Source organism: Echinops telfairi, unplaced genomic scaffold (assembly GCF_000313985.2).
Source record: "Echinops telfairi isolate 266 unplaced genomic scaffold, ASM31398v2 ScPeMD7_2;HRSCAF=8, whole genome shotgun sequence".
NCBI classification, from domain to species: Eukaryota; Metazoa; Chordata; class Mammalia; order Afrosoricida; family Tenrecidae; genus Echinops; species Echinops telfairi.
In genome coordinates, this window is record NW_022103898.1 from 70471307 (window position 1) to 70493396 (window position 22090).

General features: G+C 43.8%; 1 protein-coding gene across 1 annotated transcript in view; it reads left to right on the forward strand.

The window, feature by feature from the left end:
- Positions 1-22090, forward strand: part of PPM1H (protein phosphatase, Mg2+/Mn2+ dependent 1H) — a gene marked incomplete at its 5' end in the record, with an annotated part of 349303 nt that overhangs the window by 321164 nt on the left and 6049 nt on the right. Inside the window, one exon of the mRNA XM_004700807.2 lies at positions 7766-7917. Within this exon, the coding sequence (XP_004700864.1) occupies positions 7766-7917 (152 nt within the window). The remainder of the gene's footprint in view (positions 1-7765; positions 7918-22090) is intronic.

The window sequence follows — 22090 nt, forward strand, 5'->3', positions numbered from 1 at the left end:
AAGTTCTGTGGGTTGGACGTTTGTGTTGGCAACAGAGGGTAGAGTGGACGTGATTTCATACCCCTGTTATTTTCTACCACCTATTGGCAGCCCTGGTGGCACACTGAATTAAGTATTGGCCTGAAAATCACAAAGTTAGCAGTTCAAACCCACCAGCCACCTGTTGGAGCAAGATGAGGCTGCCTGCTCCTGTAAAGAGTTACAGACTTGGAAACTCTGTGGAAAAGTTCTGCACTGTCCTACACGGTCACTGATGAGTCGAAGTCAACTCAATGCCATTGTGTTTAGAGCTTGGGTTTGTTTGTGTGATTTTTATTTGTTTATGTGTTTGGTTTTGCTATTGGTGACCTTTACCTAGGGAACCTCTTTTGGTTTTTCTGCCAGTGATAGTAAGGAGAATCCCTGCTGTTTTAAATGCAATTTTTGAAATTGGAAATATAAAATTACAAATTCTCTAAACCTACTTCATCATTTTTGTTCCACCAAGTAGCCTACTTTGAAGTAGCTGGCTTTGCGATCAGTACCACAAAGGAATAATATGAGGAGTACCAAAATGTTCATGAAACAACTCTTATTAATTTTTTATTCCATGTTTCCACAAACTTTTTGAAGCCCCTTCATACATATCGCATTCAAATTTGCAATTCCCTTCCACACAATTTTATTGACTTTCATAGAGGGAAGGTTTGATTAGTGTTTTAAAATATAATAATAATATACCTATGCCTTACTTATTGAATATTTGATTATCTGATACTGCACATTTACAACCACAGGATTTTGTTTAAAATATATATATACTTTTTCCACATCAACAATCATCAGTCATTTGGCAGTTATACAGTGAAGTAATTCAGCAGTTATGTAATGGTGTAGCTGTCCTCCATTTTGTAATCTGATGTAATCATCCTCCATTTTCTCATGATACTAGTTTTTAGATAATGAGCTACTTTTACAACCCCCTTATGTTAATTAGTGCAGAGTGGGTGTATTGTGTTGTGTTTTTGGTGAAAGTTTTCACAGCAAAATTAGATACCTCTTAAATAACTTCAACGAAAATTATCCTGTGCTATTGATTAAAATGTTTTCAACATGTCAGCTTTCTTACTGTGCCAATTGTTTGTTCTGTTTCCATTGATCTAGCTTCCCTTTCTCTCCTTGCCGTCTCATCTTTGCTTTTGGCTAACTTGACTGTTAGATGTCATGTTATTAATTGTTTAAGGGAATGAATTACTCACAAATATATGGCATCTTTGATAAGCCAAGCTATTATTTTTCTGGATGATAAACTCTTTAGAAGTAGCTTCAAGAAGTCAGTGTCAGCTTATAGTAGTGTGAGTGCTCTTAACATGCTGCCCAAATGTCATCCGTGATGAGCAAAGATGTGGACATGTAATAGCAAACGCTGAACCAGCAGCCTGCAGCTAAGCCCTAAGCGCAGGTGCTGCATTAAAGAGTTGCTGGTCACACTCCTGTGTAGAATAGGCTCCCAGTGATGGAATTAAGGACAGCTTTTTAAGGGCTCAGAAGCCAAGGGCTCTGGGAGAACAGTCAGCACTTGGCTCATTCAAGGATAGATTAGCCAAGTCTCTTGTTTGCCTCAGACTTATTACTGCTCCCTCCTTTCTGCTTGTTAGCAGCTCCCCTGAGAAGTTTGACCATCCATTCAATACCAGCCCGTTTGGTGCTGACATCACAGATGGAGAGTTTAGAGCCAAGGAGAGTAATCTGTTGGGTCTCCATGAGATTGGGTGGGGCTGAGGCAAGTTCTAAATGGATTTTATATATTTTCTTTTTCCTTCTTCCTCTCTTTCTCCCCCATGTATTCTTTCTATCCGCAACTATGTCCTGCAAATCTACTGTGGCTTAGCACTAGGGAAGATATTGCCAGTCATGCAGAAAAATTTAGAACAGGCCCTCTGGCCTTTAGCAACTGAATACTGGAAAGGATAAAAAGATGGCCAGTTCTGAAGCTGCTGTAGTATGTGTTGGGTATTCACAGTAAGCTAACCAGGTACCATCAAGTTGATCTTGCTTTATAGTGACCCCACGTGTGTCAGAGTAGAACTGTGTCGCACAGGGCTTCCAAATGGCTACTTTATCAGAAGTAGAGCTCCAGGTCTTTCTTCTGAAGTGCTTCTGGGTGGACTTTAATTCCTAATTTTACAGTTAGAAGTTCTGTACAGAACCATTTACACCTCCCAGGCATTCTGATTAGTAGTGCATAGCACAATAAACATGTAATGAAGGCAAGAGTTCCACACACCCTCTTTCTCACTACCCAGGGAACTGCAGGGATCTTAGACACCCCCTTGTTGGCAAATGGGATCACAGGGGAGAGTCACTGGAAGCTTCAAGGGTGTGCTCTAGCTCCCTTTCCACCAGTGAGTCTCAACTTTCCTCAGGCCGCGACCCTTTCATACAGTTCCTCAGGTTGTGGGGACCCCCGACCATCAAATTATCTTTGTTGCTACTTCATAACTGTAATTTTGCTACTGTTATGAATCGTAATGTAAATATCTGATATACTGGATGTATTTTCATTGCTACAAATTGAACATATTAAACATAATTAAAGCATAGTGATTAACCACAAAACAATATGTAATTATATATTGTGAAATATTTATGTGTTTTTCAATGGTCTTAGGCAACCCATGTGAAAGGGTCGTTTGACCCCCAAAGGGGTTGTGACCCACAGGTTGAGAACCACTGCTTTAGACAAAGATGTTTCTATAGCAAGCCTCCCAGGGCTTCCCCACTCCCCTTTTTCCAGATGTCTGAGTCCTGAGGAGCCACAGAGCCCATAAATTTGATGTGAGCTTCCAGGAACATTATGAAGCTATTTAAAGTCTTAATCAGGGAGACTTTAGGTGAGTGTGGTCTGACTGCAGAGGACCAACACCTATTCGGGGAGCGAAGGTCAGGACTCTGGAGCCCACTGGAGCCCTTTAACGTGCTGTTCCCTCAGAGGATGGGCATCAGAGGGAGGACATGCACAGCAGCCCGATTTCTCTGAAAGCATTGCCACAAAACGTTCTACATCACAGGTTAATGTATGAGACGCGAGTGGTAAGTGGAAAGTTGGCAAAGTCCTTTGGAAATTGACTAAAGGGCAGGAAACAAAGGGTGGCAGTAAAAATCTAAAAGGAGGTTAATTGGGGTGTGCCTCAGGGAATAGGGTTGTGACCAGCTTTTTATTATTTACATAAGAATTACTTGGAAAATGGTATTGAAAGGGATTTTCATGTTGGCTAATGAAACCGCATTAGAGAGCTGTGTGCGCGTCAGAGAGAAATGAAAATAGAATGAGGGAAGCATTTGATTTATGGGTGATGGAAGGGGAAGGTACCATTGTCTGGTCCATGTGTATGTGTCAACCCACACACCCCCATTTTGTTGGTCAGACTTACATTTGAGTCGCGGGCACGGTGGCAACCTCGGCTTGACCATCCCAACCCTCCACATGTCAGGTCCACAGAAAGCATCCAATGAATTGCTGGCACCCTACTCCCAGGGCAGGTCCTGAGATTAATTAGATGTTATCTTCAGACAGGGAAACCTTGTGTTCAGTAGGATCTGGAAAGCAGATGGACACTCCCGTTGAGCTACAAGCTTAAGATAAGGCCACCTTGCCTCCATGTTGCCCCCGCACCCCGGCCTGCTCTTTATTGAACATTTCTTAACCTTGGAAGCTGTGGTAGTTACATAATCTGGTGTCGGTTTGGGACTTGAGAGGATTAAGAGTGTAGGGGTGGAATCTAGTCTGTCAATCAGGTCATAGCCAATGAGGCCTCTGTGTGGGCATGGCATCCTCCTGAGAATCCTGGAAACTGTGGTATTTCCTCCTTGGAGGCAGGAGACACTTCTCTCTCTCTACTCACTCCCTGAGAGATGCTCTATTGACAAGACACATGGCACTACGCAGCTAGACCCCATGCCCTGGGAAATGGAGGAGCCACATGGACCTACCGTGATACAACCAGACCTCTGGAGCCAGAGAAGTCATATAGAGACACAACCCCACTGGATCCACAAGACTTCCAACCCACTGGCCTGTGATCCTCTTGCATTCGGCATCATTGCCTGTAATTCGTGATTCTGAAGAGGACTTTATAGATTGGTATCAGACATATGGGCTAATATTGGACTTATGGACTTGATTTGGACTGGGCTGGGGCATTTTTTCAACATTCAGTTGCTCTTGTATATAAACCTATTTCTGATATACATATGAGTGTCTATGAATTTGTTTCTCTAGTCTACCCGGACTCACACACAAACTCGAGTTACCACAGACATTGTTGTAGCTGTGCCCTGGATTTGTTGCCTAGGGCTGCTGCAATAGGGTGTCTTTATAAAATAAGAACTATTCTGCCACAGTTCTGGAGGCTAGACATTTGAAATCAAGGTGCTAACAGGACCTTACTGCATCTGAACGCTCTGGGTACTAATCTGCCCCACACCCCTGTCCTAGTGACTAATGGGTGCCAGAAATCCTCAGAAGACCTTTGTAGACACTTGGTTCTTGTCCTTGCCTCCATCTTCACACGATGCTATGCTCTCTGCATGTCTCTGGGTCTGTGTGTCCAAGTGTCCCTTTCCTTTTTCTTTTAAATAGACATGCTGCTGGATTCAGGTTTTTCCTAGGCCAGTATGGCCTCATCATAGGACATTTGCAAAAACCTGATTTTCAAATAAATCACATGCACAGATTCTATGGCCTAGGTTATGAACATATCTTTTGAGGGGGACATGACTCAACTGATAGCATACCCCATCCCCCACCCCCAAGAAGCTAATGGTCTCTTCAGCAAAGTTATTGCACCCTGTGTTAGTCTGGGTAGATTAGAGAAACAAACTCATAGACACTCATAGGTGTATAGGAAAGAGCTTTATATAAAGAGTAATTATACATTAAGAAAACATCCTAGCCCAGTCCAGACCTAGTTCATAAGTCCGATATTAGCCCATATGTCCAGTACCAGTGTGTAAATTCCTCTTCAGACTCAAGCAACACATGCAGTGATGCCGAGTGCAGGAAGATCACAGGCCAGTGGGTGGAAAGTCTTGTGGATCCAGTGGTGGTGGGAGCATCTTAGTGCTGGCAGGGGTCTCCACATAGCTCCTCCAGCTCCAAGGCTCTGGCTGCCATCAGTATAGTTCCATGTGGCTTGTCAACAGGAATGTCTCGCAGGGAGTGTGGATCCCACCTCTAGCGAGCTTTCTCTCCTTAGTGCCTCCAAATGAGGTCATCAAGCTGCGACCTGACTGACAGGCTAAACTCCACCGCTTTATTCTTCATAGTCTCAAGTTGACAACAGATTATGTAACTACCACACACCCTGAAAATTATATAGTGAGCCAGCACTGGAAGGTAGAAGCACACAAGTGATCTTCAATAGCCTACTCAAATGAGCCCTGGTGTCATAGTGGTTATGCATTGGGCTGCTGACTACAAGGTCAGCAGTTCAAAACCACCAGCCACTCCACCAGAGAAAGCATTATACTTCTCTAAAGAGTTACAGTCTTAGAAACTCACAGAGGTTCTAGTCTATCCTGCAGGGTCATTATGAGTCAGCTTTGACTTGATGGCAGAGAGTCCATGTAAGAAGGAACTCTGGTGGCATAGCACGTTCCATGTCGGGCTGCTAACCACAAGGTCGACAGTTGGAGTCCACCAGCTGCTCTCGTGATAAACGAGGCTGTCTGTTCCCATAGAGATGGACAGTCCCAGGAACCCCATGTAGGATCACTGTGACTCGAAATCAAGTCAGAAACAGTGAGTTTGGGGTTGTTTTGTTTAACCAATCCAGGTTTGATTCCAGATAACGTACCTTATGCACAGCCACCATCTATATGTTGCTGAACAGGTTTCAGCAGAGCTTCCAGAATAGGATGGGCTAGGAAGAAAGGCCTGGCCATCTACTTCTAAAAACTAGCCCCCCCCCGCACCCAAAAAAACAACAACACTATGATGTATGACAATCTGATCTGCAACTGACCGTGGGGATAGCAAGCACTGGGCAGCATGCAGTGCTATTGGGCATGGTGTTATCATGACGTGGGGACTAAGTGGGTAATAGCTAACAACAATGACATGTTTGGAAAAGCAGAAGCTGAATTTTAGTCAGATCCTCCAGGTGATTTTTAAGCACATTAATATTTGCTTCTGGTAGCATGCAAACCAGACCCCATTAGCTCTGTAGCCTGAGTAGAGAAAGCTGGCATCTGGACCTTTCCAGCCTGCTGTAAACCTTGTTTCCCCTTCCTGTTTTAATTTGGCTGGTAAGGCACTGGGTCTTCTACAGAATGTAAGCTTATCCTTAAATTCTTAAATTAATATGGCTTTTCAGAAAAGGACGTTAAAAGCCAGTCCAATATACCCCGGAATGCTTTTCCCCTAAGGGTTGTTCAGGCGCTGGGCCATTAGCTAATTGTTAGCATCTCTAGTGCACTGGCCACTGAGGCCTGGCACGAGAAGGCTGCCTTTAATCTGAGCATGTTTCTCCTTGAGTTGTTGGGGACTTGTGTCCTGCTGCTCAGTGCTGGCTGTTAGACCACAGCACCAGCCCCTCCTCAGGACTTCCGTGGCCTGTGCAGACCTTTCTAAACATGAGAAGCTGGGCTTTTAAAGCCCTGGATTTGAGCACTTTTTTAAGCCCTCTTAGAATCGCATTTTCTTTGTGTCTGAGCCAGAGCAGTGATGGCTGGCTAGCCCTGCTTTGCTGTCTTCTCCCTGTAGAGTTACAGCTATCGTTTGGACTTGCTTTTGGAAAACAGGATGGAGGAATGGTGTGGGGAGGGGGTGTTGCGGGTATTGGGGCAGGGGGAGTATGAAGAGGCTGGAACGTGAGTGAGATTGTCCTGCTTTTGTCTTCCACTTAAGAGTGGTATAGACAGGGACTGAATCTGATATCTCAACTCTGCCAAAAGTAATAGGGAGCAGCAATGACATGCCATCACCAGCCAAGGAGGGTCAACAGAGAGGTGTGACCAAACCCAAATGAGGCTTGAATTCTCTTCTTACTTCATCCTTTTCCCAAGGTTGCCCTGTTCTTTTCAAAGAGCTTAGTTGGCTATTGAGACATCCAATTCATTCAAGGTATTAGAGATGAGGAAAGACTTAACAGTTGCCAAGACACACCTAGGAGATTCAGTCTGAGCATGTGTTCTGGTAATTTGACCAAGCTGCAGCTTCAGAGTCCTGTCTTTACATGTGTCTAGTTCCACAAGCCAAGAGGTATTTCAACTGAGTCTTAAATAAAGTATGTCTCTTGAGGGCCACAGGGGGTGGAAAATGCATGTCGAACAGCTGCTAAGAACCCTGTACCAGCCTCATCTTTCTACGTATATTGAAGGCTCCTTGTGAGCAGGGAACTCGTGTATCCATTGTTGTTCATACAGCATTGGATGCAAACAAGTCCTTTCTAAGCGCTTGCTGAATTAATGTTCAAAGGAATCAAAACTCTTGCCATTCTTTTGGCTAGCACAAGTCAAAGTCATTGTCATCGACCCAGCAACACCTCAGGAATTCCTTTTTTAATAAGTCTTGTCAATGATGACACATGGACACTACAACGGTCTACAAAGTATGGTACATTGTTAAGTATACTACAGTGCATACCTGAAAACCCCTGGATTGAGCAGGAAAAAGGACGGTGAGTCAGAAGCCAGTTTCTTAGAGGGAATAATTTCGTGATATATGGGGACTGGACGGCGTGCTCACAACTTCCTAAGCAGGGGTGTTGCTGTTCTGTTTTAGGTACGAATCTATGATCTCTCCGAATATGAGCATGGAGCAGATGATGTGCTCATCTTGGCCACTGATGGACTCTGGGACGTTTTGTCAAATGAAGAAGTGGCAGAGGCCATCACTCAGTTTCTTCCTAACTGTGATCCGGACGATCCTCACAGGTTTGTGCATGGGGATGATTGCATGTAGGTGCTTCTCAAGCCATCTTGCATGACATGACTGAAAAAAAAGCAATAACCATGCAATTTTAATTGTTAAGGATTTATAGTACAGGCAAAACCAAATTACAGAAGAGACACTCTTTCTTGACATAGGTGAATGCTCAACAAAATTTAAATCCTTAAGTTTACCAAGACGTACATGGTAAAAAAAATTTTTTTTAATTAGTTAAGAATTTCAGCTACATATATTTCTCACATTCTGACTTCATAGCCTCCAAAGTGAGACTAGTCCAGTCCTGGCCTTGCTGATGAAGATGATGGCAGATACTCCTAGCCATGGTTTTTATCCACTGGGAAAATGATTTTTAATAACATTGGGAAAGGATAGAAAGAGTTGAGTAAGGCTTCCTTCTAACGGTTGCCAATGTCAATGTAAATATGAAAACAACCCTGGATAACTCTCAGAAATCCCCTCAGCACACAAACCGTCTCCAGAAATGAAAGCCAGGGAAACAACAGAGAATAGCCAGACCTATAAATACGGCATTATGAGAACTAAGATAACTATGTGTGTGTGTCTATGTATGTATGTTCATGTACATATGCTTCAGGATAATGTATTTAAAGGAACAGAAAAGAAGAGATAAGATCCTATAAAGATGACTAAACAGATTTTTAAAATAAGGCAATAGAACTTTTAAAGATGAGGGATGTAAAAATTGGAATTGCAGATTCAATGCATTAACCAGATTAGAGACAGCTGAAAAGAATACTGGTGAGCTTGAAAATTGATTTAGCAGAGTCATCCAGAATACAGCCCAGAGGAACAAAGAGAAAGCACATGGTGGTCAAGAGTGGTCGGATGTAGGAATTTTACAGACTGGAAACTCGGAACTCTTGAATCTGAAGTCTGTAGACCAGGTGGTGGGCTGGGAGCTCTGGAAAGATGTTTTGTTAGATGCTCAAGGCAGAATTCCTTCTCCCTTGGAAACCTCGGGTTTTTTGCTCTTAAGGTCTTCAACTGACCGGAGGAGGCCTACCTACCTATGAAGGATAATCTGATGTATTTAAAGTCAGTGTACTGTAAATTCTAATCACATGCAAATATGTTCATAGCAAAAACTTTGACCAAACAATGAGAAGTTGATCTATGGAAACCAAGTTGATACATAAAAATATCACAACAACTAACCCAGGTTATTCTGCTCATTCTCCCTATACTATCCACATAAACATGTACAAAATAAAACTTGTATAATGCAGGTTCTCAGGGGACAAAGGAATAAAACTGGACTGTGCACTCCTTTCCTGTATGCAGACTATCAGTCAACAATTAAAGTATTGATTCGATGTTCCTTAGGTTTACCATGTCCTCCAGATGATCAAATGAGAACAGAATAAGCCCTTGTAAACTAATGGGAATAGTAAAGGAATTCAGATATGCACACCAACCATTCATGTCAAAAATTAAGAAATTGAAAATTTTTACCAACATCTACAGAATTTGATCAAGCACACATGCAATCAGAATACATTGATATTCATCGGTGATTGGAATGCCAAAGTTGAAAACAAAGAATGATGAGCAGTTAGAAAATATGGCCTTGGAGACGGAAATGACTCCAGAAATCACATGATAGAATTTTGCAAGACCCATGATTTATTCATTGCAAATGCCATTTTTCAGCAACCCAAACAGTGACCAGGAGCCCTGGTGACATAGTGGTTGCATGTTGGCCTATAAATTCCATTTCAGTGGTTTCAGAACCTTAGCAGCTCCAGCGGGAGAAAGACAGGGCCCTCCACTCCCGAAAAGAGTTGTAGCCTCAGAAACTCAACTCCTACCTTGCTTGCCCAGTAGGATCACTATGTGTCAACACCAACTCAGTGTCCGTGAATTTGAGTTTCTGAAACAGTAACGAGGCACAGGACCTCCCTGCCTGGAATACAAAGGAATCAAGTCAATTACATCTGTGGGAAAATGATGGAGAACCTCAATATCATCAATCAGAATAAGGCCAGGAATCCTCTGCAAAACACACCACCAATTGCTCAGATGCAAATTCAAGTTCAAGCTGAAGAAAATCAAAACAAGTCCACAAGAGCCAAAGTACAGCCTTGAGTATGTCCGACCATAATTTAGAGACTATCATAGGAATAAATGTGACAAATTGAACAAAGACCAGAAAAGTCCGGGCATGACATCAAGAACATCATTCATGAACAAAGCAAAAGGCCATTAAAAAGGCCGGAAAGGAAAAAGACCAAAATGAATGTCAGGAAAGACACTGACATTTGCTTTTGAACACAGAGTAGCCAACTGAATGGGAGAAGTAATAAAGTAAAAGAGTTGAACAGAATAACTAAAAAGCAGCTCAAAATGACAAAGCAAAGTATTATAACAGAAGGTAGGGTCGGGGAGTAGGGGTAATCTTGTGGAGTTACCAAAAGAAAACTTACACTCAGTATTTCTGAAGCTCAATGAGCTGAAGGGAAGAAAAAGTAAAGTCTCAAGTAGCAGTGTTGAAGAATTCTGTGTGTCAAATTTGAGCACTACAGAAAAGAGCAGAGATAATGGGAGGGATATACTAAATCATTCTACGAAGAAGAGCGGGCTGACATTTCATGATTTTAGGCGGTAGCATAGGATCAAGAACCTGATGGTATGGAAGGTGGAAGTCCACACTGCACTGCAGACACCAGCGGAAATCAGGCTCCATTGATTGACAGAAGACCAATTGAAAGGTTTCAACCAACAGTTGCAGCACGGTCTTGCACACTCATCTGTGCCAAGAAATTTGGAAGACAGCTACCCGACTAACTGGTTGGAAGAGACTTAGATTTGAACTCATTCTAGAAAAAAGTGATCCAGTAGGATGTGAAAATTGTTTTAAAATATATAATTAATATCACATGCAAGTAAAATTTTGACGAATATAATTAAAAGACTGTTGCAGCAGTACATCAACAGGAAAGTTCTGTAAATTCACTCTAGACATAAAAGAGGATGTGATGAAGAGTTATCATTGCTGGTATCAGATGAATCTTGGGTGAAAGTAGAGAATACCATAAAGATGTTTATCGTGCTTTATTGGCTATGTAAAACACTTTACTCTGTGGATTGTAAAAAGATAAGGAGAGCAGGCAAAGCATAAGAATTCCAGAACACTTACTTGCACTCATGCAAAACCTATACATAGACCCAGAGGCAGGCATCCAAACAGAACAAGGAGATATTACACTGTTGGAAATCAGAAAGTATATATCCTTTCACCACATATTTTCAATTTGTATGCTGACCAGACACTCTTGGAAACTGCTTATATAAAGAATGTGCAGCATCCGGACTGAGAGAAACACTATTAACAATGCACAATGCGCAGCAAGCACCAAGGACTTGGAGCGCTGACTGATGGAGATCAAAGACTACAGCCTTCACTGTGGATTACACCTCAACATAAAGAAAACGAAAGTCCTCACAACTGAATCAATAAGCTGCACCGTGGTAAACAGAGAAGAGTGGAGTTGTCAAGACTCCATGATGGATCCATAATTGACCCATGGAAGCAGCAGTCAAGCAGTCAAACAGCATATGCCATCGGGCAAATCTGCTCCACCAGACCTTTGTCAAGTGTGAATAAAGCAAAGAGATCACCTTGAGGCCTCAGGTAATCCTTGATCCAAGCCATGGTATTTAATGACCTCCTGTACGTAAGTTAGAGAGGGAGTAAGAAAGACTGAAGAACTGATGCCTATAAACTATGGTGTTGGTGAAGACTATTAAATACATCACGTACTGCATGAACGAACAAATTTTGGAAATACAGCCACAATTCTCTTGAGAAGCAAAGGTAGCAAAACTCTGTCTCAAGTATGTGAGCCTGTTAGCAGGAGTTCCTGGAGAACGCCATCATGCTTCGTAAATTACAGGGTCAGCAAAAGAAAAGAAAATCCTCCGTGTAATAGAAGGACACAGTGACTGCACTAGTGGACTCAAACTTGGCAACAGTTATAAAGATGGTGTGGGACTGGGCGGGGTTTGTTCCGTTGCCCACAGGGCTGCTAGGGGGCAGGACCAAGTCAGCCCCACCTAACAACAGGAGCACAAAGTACCGGGGAAAAGGAAGCTATGAAGATCGAGAATAAGTCTACAACAAATATAAGCAACAAAGCCAAAATGTGGTTCTTTAAAACAACAAAGTAGATAAATGTTGTAATAGTAATGAAAAATGAGGTGAAGGGGCAAATAAATAATAGAAATGAAAAAACGGTGATAATAACATTGCAGCAACATGAAAATAGAAGAGGATCTTATGAATGCACATGGATTCTTAAATAGGAAAATGCAACAGTATAAGGGTGTTAAATTTCTCTAAATATATCAATGACAGTGAAATTATAATGAAAATACCTGAAGACTTAACTTTTTCTGAAACTTGACAAGCCGATTCTAAAATATATGTGGAAGAACAAAATGCCAAGAATGTAATCGTTCTGAAGAATGAAGGGCAGGGGTTGTCAGTTGTGTAAATCTTGCCCTAGTGGATACTAAAACAACACCAGAAATGAATATAGAAAAAATAGAAATTGGATTCTTACCTAAAATCGAGTCTAGGTAAATTTAGACTTAACTATTAAAGGCAAAAGTAAATATGAAGGGGCCTGAAGGAGTGGTATGGGACCACATCTGACTTCCTCCGACTTCAATAGAGAGAAGGAAAATTCAATCCCAAACCAGCCCAAGACCTATTGCCCCAGGCAGAGGTCAGACATCCTCCCACCATCCATCCTTCGTTTACCCTACCATCCTCTGAGGGCGCTGAGTTTCGCTGCAGACGTTGCAGTGGCCACCCAGAACTGACATTGCTCAGGCTCATAATGGGTTATTAGGGAAGTTAACAGGTTACCACAAGTCAAGATCCAAACACATTCAGGATACAATCGTTGGTCCACAGCAGCACCTCTTCTCAAGCAGTCACAGGTCTAGCAGGTCCTCAGCCAGCAGTCTTATGGCCCTTTGGCCTCTCCCTTGTTCCGCTGGCCGCCCTATCTCCCTGCCGCGTGGTCTGTTCCCCTGCTGTCTTGTGGTCCCATGCTGTGCCCTCGCCTGCCTCTGAGAAGGCTGTCTTATACGCAGAGGAATGGCGAAACTGACTGACCCTTGAGTTAGAATCCTCTACATATTTGGATGATCTCACTGAATCATTTGGTGGGAGTTATAGAGAAATGGATAGGAGAGCCATAAATAATTGATTTCACTTCACTACAGGATCTTGAAAGTGTGTGTAAATTGTTCATTATCTTTTCATTCCATTTTTTTCCCAAGAATTTTTTGAAGTGTCCTTTTATAACTTCTAGAAAATAGCATGGGGACTTTCTTTATGTCCTTGGAATAAAGATGGACTTAAGGAAGGCACAGAGAATACAAACAGCAAGAGTAAGTTTGATAAATTTAACTATACTAAAATAGGAATGTCTGTTCTTTAAAGGACAGAGAAACTAAAAATGTAACTTGTAAATTTGGAAAAGATAGTTGTAACTTTTATAACAAAAGGGATTTATATCAATGATATATAATCAAGTCCCAAAAATTAATAAAGAAAATGCATTTCAATAGGAAAATGACAAGAACTATATAATCCTTATGGAGAAGAAACTACATTTTTAAATATATTCAAATGAAGTATAAATTATTTTTTAATTCAATCTCAATAATAAAATAAATACAAATGGAAAACACTTGGAGGTATGGTTGCTCACCAGACTGGGAGTATTTTAAAAGTGTAGTAATTTCAAGGATTAGCAAAGGTGTGGAGGAATTAGAACTCTCAAACACACTGACAGACTCACTGCAGAATAGCTTTGCATATCTGGTAAAAATTGTGCACAAACACATTATTTAACCCTCCTTTGCATACAAAATTTGAACAATAAGTAAGAAAGATTAAAGGAGAATTGATGGTTTTAAAATATGATGTTAAGTGAAGGATATTAAATGAACCATAGACTGCAAAAACAAACAGATTGGTTTGGAAGTGCAGCCAGAAGTGGACATTGACTAATAAGGAAGACCAAAAGAAGGAGCAACACAGTTAAATCATGGTGCTGGGAAGAACATGGAAAGTAACATGGACTGCCAGAGAAACAAACAAATCTGTCTTGAAAGAAGTTCCCCCAGAATGCTTCTTAGAGGCAAGACTTCATTCCACATACTTTGGACATGTTGTCAGGAAAGACCTGTCCCTGGAGAAAGATACCATGCATGACAAAATAGAGGGGCAGTGGAAAAGAGGAAGACCTTCAGCAAGATGGATTGACACTCAACAGACCAGTTGTCAGGATGACCCTGGACCAGGTTTTCAGCGTGTTGTTTTTCAGTGTGTTGTACATAGGGTTGCTATAAGTTAGAAACAACTCCGTGGCACTTCATAATCACCTGACCCATCAGTTTGACTCATAGGCCTATACCCTGGTTCATATAAGGAATGAATTGTGTGTCCCCAAAATATCTGTGGAATTATTTGTCCTAGTACCCCTGGATGAGCTCTTATTTGGAAATAGAAGGGTTTCTTTCGTTACATTAATGGGGGTCATGCTAGAGTAGAGGGGATCCCAAACTTGTGGACTTGAGTGATAAAAAGACCAGAAGAGACACAGAGACACAAGAGGAAGACAGATGCCGAGGAATGCCAAGAATCGCAAAGACCACTAGCTGATACCAGAAAGTAGGAGAGATGCTTACAGAAAAGAATCCTTCGTACTAAGACCCTGATTTGGCCTTTATTCTCCAAAACTGTGAACAAAGACATCTCTGTTATTTAAAGCCTCTACCTTGTGCTATTTCTGGTACAGCAGCACCAGCTAACTAAGACGCCTAGAGTACCGATTTTAAAAGAATGGTCCTCAAGGGGTGTAGCAATGCTAGGAGGATAAGGGGAGGAGGGAGCGGGGAGTAAGGGGGAACCGATCACAATGATTGATGTATGGCCCCCATCCAAGAGGGATGGACAGCAGACAAGTGGGTAAATGAGACAGCAGTTGGTGTGAGATATGAAAAATAATAATAATTTATAAATTATCAAGGGGGCATGGGGGAGTGAGGGAGTAGGAGAAATGAGGAGCTGATTCCAGGGACTCAAGTAGAAAGAAAATGTTTTGAAAAAGATGATGATATCATCTGTACAGAAGTGTTTGACAAAATGGATATATGTATGGATTGTGATAGGAGCTATAAGAGCCTCCAATAAAATGAAACTTAAATTTTAAAAAATTAAGAAAAAACAAAAAAAGAATTGCCCTCAGGCCACTTGGTATCAGCATCACCTTGTTAGAAACGCACATCATCAGGCCCCTAACCAGATCTACAAGACTCAAAGGCTGGGGCCCTGTTATTTGTATCTTAACAAAGCCCCTTGGTGCTTCTGCTGCCCCTAAAATTTGCAAACCTAATGTTGTTGTGAGGGGTCATCGAGTTGGTCCCAACCCATCGCAACCGTAGGCACAACAGAAGGAAACACCGCCCGGTCCTGCACCATCCTCACAATTGCTCCTGTGCCTGAGCCCGTTGATGCAGCCGCTGCGTAGGGATTTCCTCTTCTTCACCACCCCTCCGCTTGAATAAACATGGTGTCCTTCTCCAGGGACTGATTTCTCCTGGCAAAATGTCCAAGTCTGTAGGCAAACCTAATACCTTGGAGAAATTCTTGCATCAGGAGGCTACACTAAGACATCCACATATTGTTTTGGTTACAACATGTAGAAGTCGTTTTCCTGTTCAAATGGAGAATAGAGAAACAAATGCTAGAATGCAGATTCTAGAAACAATTTCCAAAATGGCATGATCCCAAACTATGCTCATTAACAGGAAGAACCTCAAAAACTTAGTTATTTAATAGGCAAGCCACAGATTATTCAAGTATAAGACGAATATCCTGTGAGGGAATCTGGAAAATAAACTATATAAATACAAACTATAAAGAAAAGCAAGAGGATTAACCTAAATTTGAGGATACTGGTTGCCTTGGGGGAGAGTAGATGGCCAGGACAGAGAAGGGAATGCATGCTTCAGGCCCACCATGGCTTCGCAGGTACTTACTGGCCTTTTTGATTCTTTTAGCTGTGTGACAGGATTCTTGTTGTTCATTTTATTTTTAAATTATATGAATGTTATATTCATTTGTAAATACAAGAGACAGTGTAGTCTAGAAAGTCAAAGTCACTGCCATTAAGTCGGTTCCTCCTCTGGACTGCCAGAGGTCGAATGCTGGCTCCGACCCTCTGTCCTTGTGACCTTGGAGCAGCGGCTATGCTTCCAGTATGTCAGCAGTAAAATGAGGGCTCTGACACTGCCAGTCTCTGAGCCCTATGGAAAGGGACATGGCTGCCACATCCTAACCACGGAGGTACGTGTTTATTTAACAGCAGTGAATGCATTCTTTTAGGGGGAGGGAAGAAGGAGGCTCGGCCTCTTTGTCTTCTGAGGCTTGTTTGACGTCATTTTGCTTAAGTGCAGAAGAATTCATGGTACTATATGTTACGACTCTTTTTAATTTGAACTGTTGAGTTTTAAGTTTTAATCTGTGGCTTCTATCCTACTCGTTACAACATTATGTTGACTTTCTCTACTTTGACTGTTTTTATAAAACTTTGCACGGCCAGCTAACAGCTATGAGTTAGAAGTTTGTTGTACGTGTGTTTGTTTTTTAATCTCTCCATGCTGGCCTGGTCTTGCTTACCAGTCACTCTCTCTCCATGGCAACACATCTGCCTGCCAAGGAGCAGGCACCCTTGCTCAGTGTTGTCACTAAGCAGGTGCACACCAGGTCAGTGAAGGGGCATGGGGTCTGTGAGAACTGTTGCCTAGGGAGACAGGGTTTATAGGGACCCCATAAAGCAAACAGGACAGCAAAGAGAAGGTATTTTTCCATCTGCCTTTCAGGAAAAATGGCAAACCACACAGCCTGAGAAGGAGTCCTGTATCAGATAGATGAACGGGTGGGAAGAAAAAGCCTAGGGGCATCTGTGAGCTCGTTTGCTCTGTCGAACTACCTTGGCCAAGAAACCAAATAAAATCAAGAGGAAGCTTGGGAATCAGTCAGAAGACAGTGTGGTGGGTTTCATTCTTTCTGTGTATTGGAGACTGCCCTGCAGTGAGCCAGTTGTGTGATTCCTTGATGGAGGTCAGGAAATGAACCCTTCCGAGGACACGCTTCATGTGAACCTTCTGGAATGGGGTTGTTCGAAGTCATGGAAGTGTAACTACAGGGTCCTTTCGATGAAGATTATCCCAGGCACTTTCTTTTCTGAAACACACCTTGGAGAGGTGGCTCGGAGAAAGGTCGGGAAAGGGTTTTCTGAGGCCAACTATCTGGGATTGACCACCCCCTCCGGAATGGACAGGAGACAAAGGCGGGTCTCCTCGGCAGAATATTCAAAAGGGAGGCAAGTATGTAAACACGCACAGATGATGCTTAAGATTTTGTCAGAAAGGAGTAAATTGTTGATACTGCTAAAGGAACCAGGAAGGGGCAAAGCAGGGAGGGACTGGGACCAGAGAGGAGTTGGCCAAACACCAATCCAGGGCACAGATTCATATTCCAAGTGTGCAGGCAAAAGTGTGCGGAGTGTTTGCTGCACGGCCCTTCGTTCCTCACAGGCTCTCGGGAGAAACTGCTTGAGCTGTGTATCTTGGACCGAATGACAGACCACCGACACCACCCTCCCTTACATTTCAACGTCGGGGGCTTTTCAAAGGGCAGTAGGTCTGTTGAATAATTATCCGTCCCCTAGAAATCCCATGGACCGTGGCTCTGATGAGAAAAGCCCTCTCAGAGTTCGTGTGTCTGTTGTCCATCATATCCATGCTCACGGTGCTCCACAAAATCAAACTCTCCGTGACCCTAGATGGCAGGGTAGATCTGCCACCCATGGGTCTCCAAAACGGCAGCTCTGTATGGGAATACAAAGCCTCATCTTTGTCCCCAGGAGCCCCTGGTGGTTTTAAACTGCCAGCCTGTGATTAGCAATACAACTCAGGCCTCCAGCAAGGAGGGGACAAACCCGAGGGACAATCTAGAGTAAAACGCCCACCTATACGGACAGCAGGTTAATGCAGAGTCAGGGCTCATCTGCATTACCTTCAAAATTTGAAATGTATGTTGGCAAAGAGACAAGGGTTCATTCGTCTTTAGGGGAACCAGCTGAACTATTTCTTGGCGGTGCCATATGGTTTTCAAGAACTATGCCTCTGATGCAGAAAGGAAAGTAATGCCCCCACCCCTACCCCCACCATATCCATGACAGGTTTTTAGGAGAAATGTGTGAGTGCTTGATTTGGTGTTGAAGGACTAGGTCAAGTCTGCATTTCTGTTTCTTCTGCAGTGTTTAGCATAATCAGGTGTGTGGAGGAGGGTGAGCAGTCAGCCTAGAGCTTGCCTGAGCCATAGCCTCTGAGCAACCTGCTGGGGCCTCATCCTTCCACCTTCAGTTGGCTGCATACCTTCAGAGCGGGGCAACTTCATTAGAACATCAGAGCATCTTAAAGGCCTGCCAAGGAGGCTCGAGAAGCAAATGATTATGCCCCCTCATACTGAAATGCTCTGTGGGATTTGACTTAAAAGACGAGTGTTGTTGTTATTGTTAGGTGCCATCAAGTTGGTTCAGACTCATAGTGACCCCCTATGTACAACAGAACGAAAACCGCCTGGTCCTACAACATCCTCACAGTGTTCTTACGTTCAAGCCCCTCATCGCAGCCACTGTGTCAGTGCATCGCATCAGGGGCCTTCCTCTCTGGCTGCCCCTCTACTTTACCAAGCATGATGTCCTTCTCCAGGGAAGGGTCTCTACTGACAACATGTCCAAAGCATGAGATGAAGACTCCCCATCCTTGCCTCTAAGGAGCACTCTGGCTGTACTTCTAAGGCAGGTTTGTTTGTCCTTTTAGCAGTCCATGGTACTTTCAATATTTCTTTGCCAGAACCACAATTCAAACACATTGAATCTTCTGGCTACCAAAAAAATTCCAGGGAGATCCTGCCAGAGTGCCAAATAGGGCCAGCTGGTGGGCCTAGCCCTCCCCATGGGAGAGAGAGTGTGGCCTTTTACCTTGTGGTAAATAATCTGTTGTCAATTTGAGACTCTTAAGATCGAAGGGGTGGTTTAGCCTGTCAGTCAGGTCGCAGCTTGATGACCTCATTTGGAGGCACTAAAGAGATAAAACAGCTCACTGGAGGACAGACTCCCTGGGAGACATTCCTGTTGACAAGACATATGGAGCTACGTTACAGCCCTGGAGCTGGAGGAGCCACATGGAGACTCCTGCCAACATTGAGATGCTTCCACTGCCACTGGATCCACAAGACTTTCCACCTACTGGCCTGTGATCTCCCTGCATTTGGAGGCATTGCAGGGCTGCGTGAGTCTAAAGAATTTATGGACCTAGTATCGACATATGGGCTAATATCAGACTTCCGGACTTGATCTGGACTGGACTGGGATGATTTCTTAATGCACAATTGCTCTTTGATATAAAGTTCTCTCCTAGACACACACGTCTTCCTGAATTTGTTTTTCTAGTCAACCCAGACTTAGGCAGACCTGCTGGCATACTTGTCTTCCAGTGTGTCCCTGGCAGCAGCTGTCTATCTTCCGAGTCTCATTACATTCTCTCTGAGTGGTGCAGACAGGGGACAGAAATCAACGTAAGGGGCTTTGGAACTTGGCCTCAAAGCTGCGAAACGGAGATGTGTATGTAGCCTTACACTTAGCAGTGTGTACACTAGCATAAGAAGTGCCTGCTCTGGGGGACCATTGCTCAATTCTGACCACACCAAAGAGCTGCCTCCAAGCCACCCCACACCCCCACCCAGTCGCCAGAGATCCCGCCAATGTTCTGAAGCTTGGGAGAGGTTTGCTACCTGGGAAATCTCAGAGGCCTGCTCAGAATGCAAAGAGGCTCTTCCCTCCTATTCCCATCACACTGCATTACTGTAGGCATCAACAGATGTAGGCTGCCTTCTATATGCAAATATTTGGAACCCATTAATTCCCCAGTTCCTGCCACCTCCCCTCCCTCCCCTAAGACCCTATCTACAGGACCCTATCCCAATCGAAAGAGAAGTTCCCGCACAACTAGACTTGAAGGCAGGGCCAGCGTCTGAGGCCTGAAACGGACTTGTTTCCTCCAGCGCTGATTCAGACACAGATCTTGTGAGAAAGAAATTATAAAAGCAGACACGGGCATCTACCTCCTGGAAGAGAAACGCATTTTAAATTTCACCAGGAATGGTAGCTGGCATTCCCTGACTGGACCGTGTGCCTGACAGGGTGTTTTAGGGGAAAGAAAGCAGACACTCCCTACAAATCAGCACCTTTCCTATGTCAGATATACAAGTAAGAACAGAGGCTCCAGGAGGCTACGGAATGTTTTCAGAGCCACCCATTGGGTGCACGGGGAAGCCCCGGTTGGAACCTAGACAATCCTCCTCCACACCCTGCACGCTCGGCGCTCCACGGCTGAAGTGGAAGAACGAGACCTGCCACAGACTTGGCATGGATGACACAGACAGACAGACAAGGCTTTATCCGCCTCCTCCTGCCTCGACTTCAGTCAATGGCTGTGAAAACAAGCGTTGGCCTCCCCAGCAGTCTTCAGCCCTCGCCGTTTTTTGTTTTTCTTGCCATCCCTGCTGTCCTTTCTCTGCCCCTTCCCCCTCAGAGCCAAGGAAGCCTCCCAGCCAAGCCCCGTGAAGTTTGCCAAGTCCACTCCCTCCCCTGCAGACATTTCTTTCAGCAGAGCTGATCAATATTGAAAGCCTCAGCTAGAGAAGAAAAATATTCTCAAAATACAAAACCTGTATCCCGGGGAGATTCTTCGTTAGGAGAGAGTGAGTACTTCAAACTAGTCTAGCAGTTCTCTGATGTCCCCTGGCCACGCATTCTTGACAAAGGCATTTGGGAACGGCCCTGGAGGCTGCTCCTGACCCGCTTCCAGCAACTCTCCAGACGCTCAGCCCACCGCAGAGTCCTAGACAGATATGTAACAGACCCCCTCCCCTCTCAGGTTTTTGGCTACCCCTTTCCTTTGCTGTAGTGTCGGTTCTGTGCATATATTTTATGCTTTGGCCCCCAAAATTCCCCCTGCACTTCCTGTAGTCTGGCACATGCAGGCACTCCGTGTGTTTGCTCCAAGAATAAACCTTGTAGAGCCCTCCTGTTTCAGTGCCATAAGGAGTGATTTCTTTCATTTCCCCCAACACGGGTGATCTTTTACAGATGGAAACTGGCCAAGAACAAACTAGGGGAGAAGAGAAGCCATTTTCTCCACGCCACTGTCCCTAACCACCACCACCACCCCAAAGTTGTTTCTTCTTGGCCCAGTCTTAATATAAATCAACCTTGGAATTGGTTTCATGCCTGGGGAAAGACAGCTTTTGAATATGGATGCTAATGAGCTCTGAAGTGGCCATCGGTGGCTGACTGTGGGAGCTGAGCAAAGAGCCTTCTCCCAAGAGCTGGGATCCTGGCTTTGTGGTAAGTTGATGTGTTTATGAGGAGAGTTCCCACCCACTGACCTTATTTTACCGGAATGCTACTCCTGGTTCTTGGAGTACCGTTTGAGTACTCGTCACTGTTCAGTTTCTGAACACAGGAGCTAAAAGGATATCACATCCCCTAGAGAAGTCTAGGTCAGCAGTTTGAAAACGCGAGCCGCCCTGCAGGAGAAAGAACAAGCTTTCTACTCCGAGTGAGTGACAGTCTTGGAAACTCACAGGGGCATTTCTACCCTGCCCTGTAGGGTAGCGATGAGTCCGCATCAACTCGATGGCAAAGAGAGAAATCCAGCAAAGAGAAGCAATGTGAAGGAGTCTGAACTCCTAGGAATAATCTTAGAAGAGCATCTACCAAGTCCCTCTGATCTTCCCGCTCAAGTGAGGGATGGCCCTAGAGCACACAAGGGCAGGAAACAGGAAGCTGACCAACTCGCAGTTCTGTGAGGAATAGGAGGAGGAAATGACTGGGTAGGCTTATTTCCCACTCAGGAAAAATGCTAAGTTAGACTTCCTGTACCTCCTGTGCTGTGGGGATCTTCAGCCAACAAATGAACTTGTTCCAGGATTGAAAATGCCCATGAAACCAAAACACTCACTGCCATTGAGTCAGTTCTGACTCA